We start from the raw sequence: 9,176 nt of genomic DNA, 5'->3' as shown, positions 1-9,176 counted from the left end.
GTCCTCATCTTGCTTCTTGGTTGTTTTTTTCATTTGAATCTGTCGCAGATAAAATTTCGCCATCGGTTAGCGAACCTGAAACAGCAACATCTTCATCCATCGGAACAAAGTCAAAAAAACTTACACCGTCTTAAAATTATGGATGATCCCTTGGTCCAATGGTGGCAATTTGGAAGTTGTATTCGGCGGAAAGAAGTAGAATTCTACGTTGGACAATGTAGGAGGACTGTTGTTGACAGAGCAATTGTCTAAAAAAAGTAAAATTTTCCGCTTTTGTCGTTTCATGTCTCCATTGACTGTTAAAAACAAATTGTTAAAAAGTTTTGTCGTCATCTAAGCTTTTTTGTTAGCACGATAATCAGAAGGAAACGCGGAGTGTTGAAGTTTTTCCGATCCGTACATATTTACTCTCGGGCATCATAGTTTTCAATCAAAGTCTTCAATTTACCATGCCAATCTAAGCAAACTGCATCATTAACACTTCCACTTTCCCCACAAACTTTTTTAAACACATCTCCATTTCTCTTTTTGAAATTTGCAAGTCATCCTTCACTTGCCGCAAATTTTTTTATGGCTAGAGTAGACGCGAACTCTTTTGCTTTTTCCTTTAACAAGTTTCCGCTAATGAACACTACCAAACGAGGAAATTCACCTTTAGTAATTTCTTTCCGTACTCCAGCAGTATGAGTAGCATAAATTTTCTCTTTGTGCTTTATTATTGTTGTGAGAGTTCTCAGAGGAATCTTAAATTCTTTTACTACATCACTTTTCTTCTCACCTCCTTCTTCTTTTCAGCAATCGTCAAGCATTTATATTTTTTAGGACTAATAACTAACACAAACTTTTATTTAGTCAGTATACAACCAACGAAAGGGTAACAGTAACTGAAACTTAATTAAACAAACCAATTCGTGAAGAAGTCTGTGTTAAACTAATCATTACAAAAACAAAAGCTCGTGCACGATGACACAAGTTTGAACTTGTCTCTCTCTTTCTCTCTGCAACTTCGAATTAACTTGTCGTTTTTTTACTTTGCGATGATTTTTTCATTCGAATTACCAAGTGCATAAAAATGTATTGATTTAGTTCGAAATGTAAAGAGATTTTCTAGTGATAGAGGGATTCGAATTGTCGAAGGTTTGAATTAACAAATGTTTGATTTTTTTCTTAATGAAAACGAAGAGAATGCCAATAAATTTAACAAAATAGACGACGATCTTGGAAGCGTGTATCAAATTACTGACGTCATCTTTGTGTGTATTCAAAATAAATATTAAAAGAACTCTATAATACATAGAGGTAATGTTTTGTGAAACTTACTACATCAACAAAAACATTTGTGTGTTTCAAAGAATGCGAAGTTACGAAAAAATATTCAAGTTTCATCAACGAGCGCTAGATATCACTGTGAAGACCATTTTGAGGTAAGTTGATAACAGAATTATATTTAGTTAGAAATATAATATATTATTTTTTAATTAAAATTTGTTACACTCATTTAACTATATTATTTTATATTACAAACTTAGTAAATATTATTTTATTCTCTTTAAAATTCAAATATAAGATTCAATAAAAATTATTTATTGATGTCTAATTACATCTAAAGTTAACTTAGACTTATGCTTTGTAATTATAATTTGTACACATTTTAATTATTTAATATTATTTTATTTTGTTTCAGAATTAATAAATATTAATTTATTTATTCTATTCTCCTCAAATGTTAAATTAACAGGAAAAGTTTATAAAAATTTCTCTAAATCGGTATTTCTTAGATGAATTTTAAAGCATTTGGTATAATATAAAATATTTTGTTATATGTTGAATTGTAAAAGCACAACAATATTTTGTTGAATATCTTGAACTTAGAAGACCCATTTATTCGTCACATCAATAAAATTAACTATTTTCAAGGAACAATTTTTTATTGAATATGGTAAAGGAATAGTAAGGACCTGTTTAATTTACAAAAGCATTGAGACTAATACATATATCGATATTGGATATAAAACGTTGTTAATACTACGAAAACAATATGTTTTCGTAGTATTAACGACGATGTTATTTTCTCCACTTAAAAACAAAGCGTTTATTTAAAATCATATTTCGTCAATAATAACTTTTTACACTTTTGTACTAATTTTACTTGCACCATTTTTAACACATCGACGCAACAAAGGTGACATTCATTGAAACAGTTCAAGTACAAAATGATGATTTCCAACATTTTAATTGTTTTAATTCGCCACGAAAAGCACGACACGTAAATGTTCCAAATTAAATTCGAATCTTTGTAAATAAGAACGTGAGATCATAACAAGGATTATGATATGTTACATAATAATATACGACCTCACTTTATTCGTATATGTCATTACGTCTTCATTGTTTTATGTATGTACGAATAAAATAAAGGGAACCGACAACAACAACAACAGCAATTGATGGATTTAAAGATCCGAAAAGGATGATTATAAATAGAATTATTTTTAATAATCCAGACACGATTCAGTTCCATTCCAATTGAAGATTTCATCCAATTAAGACTACTTGATGGAGTGTAACATAACCATTAATTGTACAGGTCGAAAGTTGCATAGGAAATTTGTCCATGACTCAAGAATAGTGGTAACCATAAACCCATGGACGTTTCCTACCTTGTCCATTTATCGTTTAGATACCAACATATGAACAAGATAATGTTTGTGCGGTGCGTTTATCATTGAGTTCTACTTTTCGACTTGTGCCCGTGTATTATTAGTTTGTTTTATAAACTGCACTGCTTGTGTTTTATTTATTCATTAACACAAGGTAAATAAATTCATTTATTAATCAATTTCAATATTAAAACAGAAGTTTTTAATTATTTTCTTTTTCTAATTTAAATACATTGTTTTTTTTTTTTTGGTGTTGTTTTATTGTATTATTATAAACTAAAGATATTATAACTGTTACTATTATAAATACATAGGTGGTGTGATTTAATCATTTTAATTATAATAATTACACGAACTAATTTAAAGATGATGTTTGTGCGGTGCGTTTATTATTGAGTTCTGCTTTTCGACTTGTGCCCGTGTATTATTAGTTTGTTTTATAAACTGCACTGATTGTGTTTTATTTATATTTATTATTATTTTCTTTTTCTAATTCAATCATATTGTCTTTTTTGGTCTTGTTTTATTCTGTTATTATAAACTATAGATATTATTAACTTTTATTATTATAAATATTCTGGAAACAATACATAGGTGTGATTTAATAATTTTAATTATATTAATTACACGAACTAAATTAAGTTCACCAGACGGGGTTGTGTATTTATAAAAATTCATACAAAGTGTAAACTCACATATTTTCAATGAGATAATGGTTTTTGTTACATTGCATAATTTATTTTGTTTCAAGGTGAAGTGAAACTGAATTCACAGAATTAAATTAAGCCACTCTATTTATTGTATTTTAAATTTACAGAAGAATGTGTGGTAACTAAAGGGCATCTGCATTTTAAAAATTAATAAATAAAATGGGGGTGAACTTCGACAGATGGACATTGCTAAAACTGGTGGAATTGGTAAGAGATATTAATGTTTATTAATTTTAAAAGGCAAGTGAAAAGTCGACGTATTGTTTAAAATTTATGTTAAACAATGTATGAGAACGTCCATCCTTAAGACTATTGTTTTTTCATTTCACACATTCTTAACCGCTGCAATTTTTTTAACGGTCAACGAACAACTTAATGGTATGTTCAATAACAAACTAAAATATTAATTTTTAGGTACTTTCAGTAGCATGTTTAATCTATAAACGAATTACTGACGACGAAGCTTCAAGACTTTTCCTCTACCTTCAGAGACTTTCAAGAGAATGGAGTCTTCTCAACAACGTAACTTGGGATCGTGTCGGGGCTGCAGTTGCAGACGCAACGTACGGTGGTTACGTCATCATAACTGCTGCATTATTTTTCGGTCGTCTCTTTAAAGAACTACCCACCCGAAGAAGAATCACGGAGTGTTTGTTGCTTGGAGTCGGTGCGATTTTGTTTATAATAATCGGTAAATGTTTATATCTTTTCACAGGTCGAGGATACGACCTTTAATCTATCTAGTAATTAGTTTTAATTAATTTAATGTGTCACAATTATTACAGGCAGTTTAGAATTCGCGGCATTAGATCAGGTGCCTCCAGATTTGGTAGACAATGCAGCGGTTATAGGTACCTTGACTCTTTTAGAAGGTCTGTTGTTCCTGTTGGATTTAGGCGGACCCAGAGCAAAAAAAGAGAAAGACAAAAGAGAAAAAATTATTATCACCACAAGAGAACCTATAAATATTAAAGAACAGGTCTTGGAAATCGAAAAAGAAGTTGAGAGAAATGAAGGAATGTTGGACATCGAAAAAAAAAAGAAAGAAGATATAAAGAATAATGGAAGTCAACATTTGAAAAAGCACGATGAGAGCCATCGAAAGGAAGAAGGTTTTTGTTTTAATATCTTATACACATCAATTTTTTTCATATATGAATCAAAACAGTGATTCATCTTTAATAACATTTGATGATGTCAGTGTATCTGCAATTATGTGTGTTATGTTTGATACATACTATTTAATTTGTCGTTTCAGGATATAAAAGGATGTCCGATGATGTGCCAAAACGTTTCGGAATTTACGGTAAAGACGCTGATTCGGCGGATTCTGGAACCGATGAAGTCGACGACATACCTCCAAGAATGGAAACTCATTCGCCCGTTTGGAGTCAAATCAGAAAGGGTAGAACATTTTCCTCATTCGGACACAGATTCTAAGTTTAAACATTCATTAACACATATTAACATTATTACAATCATGTTCATAACATAATTTTATAACACTAACACGATTAACAATAGAAGTTTTAATAAAATGAAGAGAGAATAAAACTGTCTGGAATCGTGTTTCTGTTTAATGAATTCATAAAAATAATACGCAATAAATATTTTAATAAACATTTAGGACAATATGGAAAAGTGGAAATCGAGCCAACTCCATCATATCTGCAGTATAGGACGAGGTATGAACGTCCTCCAAGTGGTCCCGGAGATCCCGGTTACGTTCAATATTTGGCACAACATTGGGATTCCAAATCCAATCAGAAAACACCCAGACACAGCCCTACTGAAGTTTAAAAACCATTTATTCACATTTTTAAATATATGTATATGTTTTAATAATAATAAAAACAAATTTGATAACAGTATAAAACTTTATTACATACAAACAATTAAACAATTTTCATTTATATATTTAAGGTAACAGGTTTATTTTGAGATTCCAATATGGTTTTGTATAATTTCAAAACAGGTTCTACTTCCTCCTCTAGAAATTCGTCGACTTGTTCAACAGCCCGTCCGATATAGGTTGAAGGATTTAAAAGAGTATCAATCTCGCCCAAAATTGGCCTGAAATATTCATCAGCCCTAACTCTATCCAAAAAATCATTGTCTTTTCCATATTGTTTAACTTGTGCTCCAGCTTCCTGAGATAACACACGAATTTTTTCGTGGCAGACTTGACGGTCTCCACCTTTTTTCACCATGGCCATAATTAAATTTTCGGCCGACATGAACGGTAATTCCTGATTGATTCGCCTTTCGATAACTTTAGGATAAACAACTAAACCTTGAGTGATATTTGTGAGAACCATAAGCGCGGCATCAGCGCCCAAAAACGCTTCGGATAAAGTTAAACGTTTATTTGCCGAATCGTCTAATGTTCTTTCCAACCATTGAACTGAATGCGTGTTGGTGGCATTTGAATAAAGGGCCATTAAATGTCTAGCTAAAGCGCAACACCTCTCGGATCTCATTGGGTTCCTTTTGTAGGGCATTGCCGAGCTTCCAATTTGACTTGTTTCGAACGGCTCCTCGATCTCTTTCATATTCGCCAAGAGTCTAAGGTCCGAGCACATTTTATGAATGGTAGAACCTAACGAGGACAAACATCCGACTATTTCAACATCAACTTTGCGAGTGTACGTTTGACCCGTAACCGGATACGTTTTGTCGAAGCCGCAAAGCTCTGAAACTCTTTTATCCAATTTCCTCACTTTCTGACTGTCGCCATCGAGAAGGGCCATGAAGGAAGCCTGAGTTCCGGTTGTTCCTTTCGCACCTCTGAAACGCAAATCATCTCTTGCTCTCCTTATGGCGCGTTCGTCCATCAGGAAATCGAATAGCCATAATGTAGCTCGTTTTCCTACTGTAGTCAATTGGGCCGGTTGTAAGTGGGTAAATCCCAAAGCAGGGACAGATCTAAAATATAATATGTGTAAAATAACGATGATAATGCATTTATGTATGGAGTAGGTCAACACTCACTTGTACTCTTTGCAAAAATTGCTCAAATTACTGATGACGGCAGCAACTCTGGGCAAAAGTAAATCTAAACCGTCCCGTAAAATAATAAGATCCGTATTATCTCCGACGAAGCAAGAGGTTGCGCCTAAATGAATGATGGGCGCAGCCTTGGGGCACTGTTTGGCAAAAACATGCACGTGAGCCATCACGTCATGTCTCGTTAATTTTTCCTCTTCGGCCGCTGCCGTGAAATCTATGTTGTGGATGTGAAATTCCATTTCCTTGATTTGCTCATCGGTTATATCTAAACCCAATTCCTAAAAGCATTTTAATTGTGACTATTTTATAATTTACAATTTGGAATCGAAATTTGAATTAAATTATTGTTCTTGTTTTCAACATTCATTCAACTAAAAAGTTCTGTTGAGATTAAACATCGAAAATATTTTTAAGACAAATAGGTTCCTCAACATGATGTAAATAATTAGCGAGTTCAATTCATGTGTCGATAAACCACAATACAAGCTTATTGAACATCAATAATAAATGATAATAATAAATAGACTAAGTTGAAAACCAACTAGAGCTATTTTCAGATTATATTTAATTTAGTTTTTAGAAGACATGAGATAATGGAAATTTAATTTATATGAAACCAACCCTATCTCCTTTATGAGGAAATATAGTTTTACGCAAAACAACAACATACCTTTTCGGCTTTCGCCAAGTTGATCCACAGTTTTCTCCACGTTGAAAATTTCTTTTGATCGCTAAAATTGTATTGCATTTCTTTGCTGGCATATCTCGTGCTCAGCGGCGATCTATAATTCGCATACGGACTCGAGTAATCCACGTTTTCACACATTTTTTAAACGAAAATGTACTATCTCTTAAATAACAGCTCTGTCACTCGCCAAACTAACCTCTGCGCTTTGAAGTTAAGACAGAACAAGTCGACTGAGGTTTTGACAGAAATAAAATTGCGCACGCGTATAAGGGGTTACAACGAGTGTGGCCATTCAGCAGACTTTCTTTGAACTGGTTATTTTCGTTAGACACGTTCGACACCTTTGAATTCGGCACGGTTCGATTTCTGAATCGAAACGCAACTGCCGTGGAGCCATGTGCCACGTGCATTACATAAACTTGGGAATGTGAAACTCGGTGCGAATCCCACAACATAGAAAGTATTAAATTATTATTATTATTATAGGGTGGACTAAATTGGTCATAATTTTAATAGCAAGCTCCTCTTCATCTTAGTTTTCCATATGGAAAAATCCATATCTCGTCATTAGTTGATCGTACAAAAAATTTCTATTTACATTTCTTGTAGGAAATTGAATGCTCTACAAAAAGGGTATCTTACAATTTTTTTTATAACTTTTACCCTTTAAAAGATATTGAATGTCAAAGTTTGAAGGAATTAACAAAAATTTCTTTTTTACTTCTAAAGTTTATAACTCGTACATAAATATTATAAAATGCACAACATATATCTTTGTAGGAAATAAAAACGCTCTATAAAAAACGTCTTTCTCTTACGGTTAATAACTCTAAAAATTTCGTTTTAAGTCATGAATTTTGAGATAATTGATTATCTATTTCAGAAAAAATAAAGTTTTTTATTTGTAAATAAATACGTTGAAAAATATTAAATCACAATAGTAAACTGTAATAAGAGCAAAATTATGAAAAGAAATAAAAAAATTGAATAGAAGGAAATATATTCCAAAACAAAAGATACGACATAACTTAGAAACTGTTTTTCTATTAAAATAACTCAAATTTTTAAGATCATTTTCAAAATTTATGACTTAAATCGATAAATTTAAAATATTTATTAAAAAATTATTAAAAACAGTACACATCGAGATTCGAATCCGAATATCTTCTAAATGATTCGATTCACCAACTACAGGAAACCGTTTAATTTCCTACGAAAATATATGTTGGGCCTTTTATAATATTTACTTATCTAGGAGTTATAAAATTTAGAAGTAAAAAGGAAATTTTTGTTAAATTGTTAAACTTTGACCTCCGATATCTTCTAAACGGCAAGAGCTATGAAAAAATTGTAAGATACCTTTTTTGTAGAGTGTAAAAAGAAATTTTCTGTATGGTTAAGTAATGGCGAGATATGGATTTTGCGAACAGAATCTTCTTATTAAAATTAAAAGATCATCTTTGGAATGCATAGAAACCAATTTTTCTGTGTCAGAAGTTAAAAAAAATCACACAGACAAAAAAGTTGCATGTGAATTTTATTTGACTGATTAAAATAAAATATTGTATATATTATAAAATTATCTATTTTTATTAAACATATAATGCATTCTTAACAAATTTAATATAATATAGGCATTTCAATTAATTATTATATTTTAATACGTTAATGGTTTCAGCCGATTATGAAAATTTGATAAACGCACAATTAATAGTGTCTTTATTTATGTTGTTGTCTCAGTTATTTTATTTGTGATACATATTCATAATGAATTACTTTAAAATTTAACGGAGTAAACATGGGTCGTGCGAAACATTTCGTTCCAGAAGAAATTCTCATACTTAAATAGCGAAATCAAAAGAATTACTCATTCATTTCAAATGCATTAAATCATTCTAAATATGTCATTGTCACAATTTTAAGGAAACAACACTTAACAAATGAAGTTATCTTCATTATCTTGTTTAGTGATGAAATAAAAATAAATGTTTATGAATCTGTTGGAAAACATTATGTTAGGCGAGGAAAAAATGATGTATATATTGTGTGTATATATAATTCTGAAAACACAATAGATACTATGGAGCATGACGGTGGAAACACCAAAAT

At 31.3% G+C, this 9,176-nt stretch overlaps 2 protein-coding genes across 2 annotated transcripts; one reads left to right on the top strand and one right to left on the bottom strand.

Annotated features, from left to right (window-relative positions):
* Positions 1–2,671: 2,671 nt before the first annotated feature.
* On the top strand, positions 2,672–5,238 carry LOC109596932 (uncharacterized). Its single transcript, XM_020012532.2, has 6 exons — positions 2,672–2,814; positions 3,478–3,577; positions 3,785–4,061; positions 4,156–4,482; positions 4,629–4,775; positions 4,998–5,238. The coding sequence occupies exons 2-6, from the start codon at positions 3,530–3,532 to the stop codon at positions 5,168–5,170; spliced, it is 972 nt and encodes a 323-aa protein (XP_019868091.1). The 5' UTR covers positions 2,672–2,814; positions 3,478–3,529; the 3' UTR covers positions 5,171–5,238.
* Positions 5,229–7,294, bottom strand: LOC109596931 (adenylosuccinate lyase). The gene is made up of 3 exons (XM_020012531.2): positions 7,050–7,294; positions 6,362–6,657; positions 5,229–6,295 (listed from the first exon to the last, which is right to left on the bottom strand). Exons 1-3 carry the CDS (start codon positions 7,203–7,205, stop codon positions 5,281–5,283), a joined length of 1,467 nt encoding a protein of 488 aa, XP_019868090.1. The 5' UTR covers positions 7,206–7,294; the 3' UTR covers positions 5,229–5,280.
* Between the last annotated feature and the right edge of the window lie 1,882 nt (positions 7,295–9,176).

This window comes from Aethina tumida, chromosome 1, assembly GCF_024364675.1.
Source record: "Aethina tumida isolate Nest 87 chromosome 1, icAetTumi1.1, whole genome shotgun sequence".
Classification (NCBI taxonomy): Eukaryota; Metazoa; Arthropoda; class Insecta; order Coleoptera; family Nitidulidae; genus Aethina; species Aethina tumida.
Note: the sequence above shows the minus strand (reverse complement) of the source record. Positions and strands in the feature narration are given on the sequence as shown.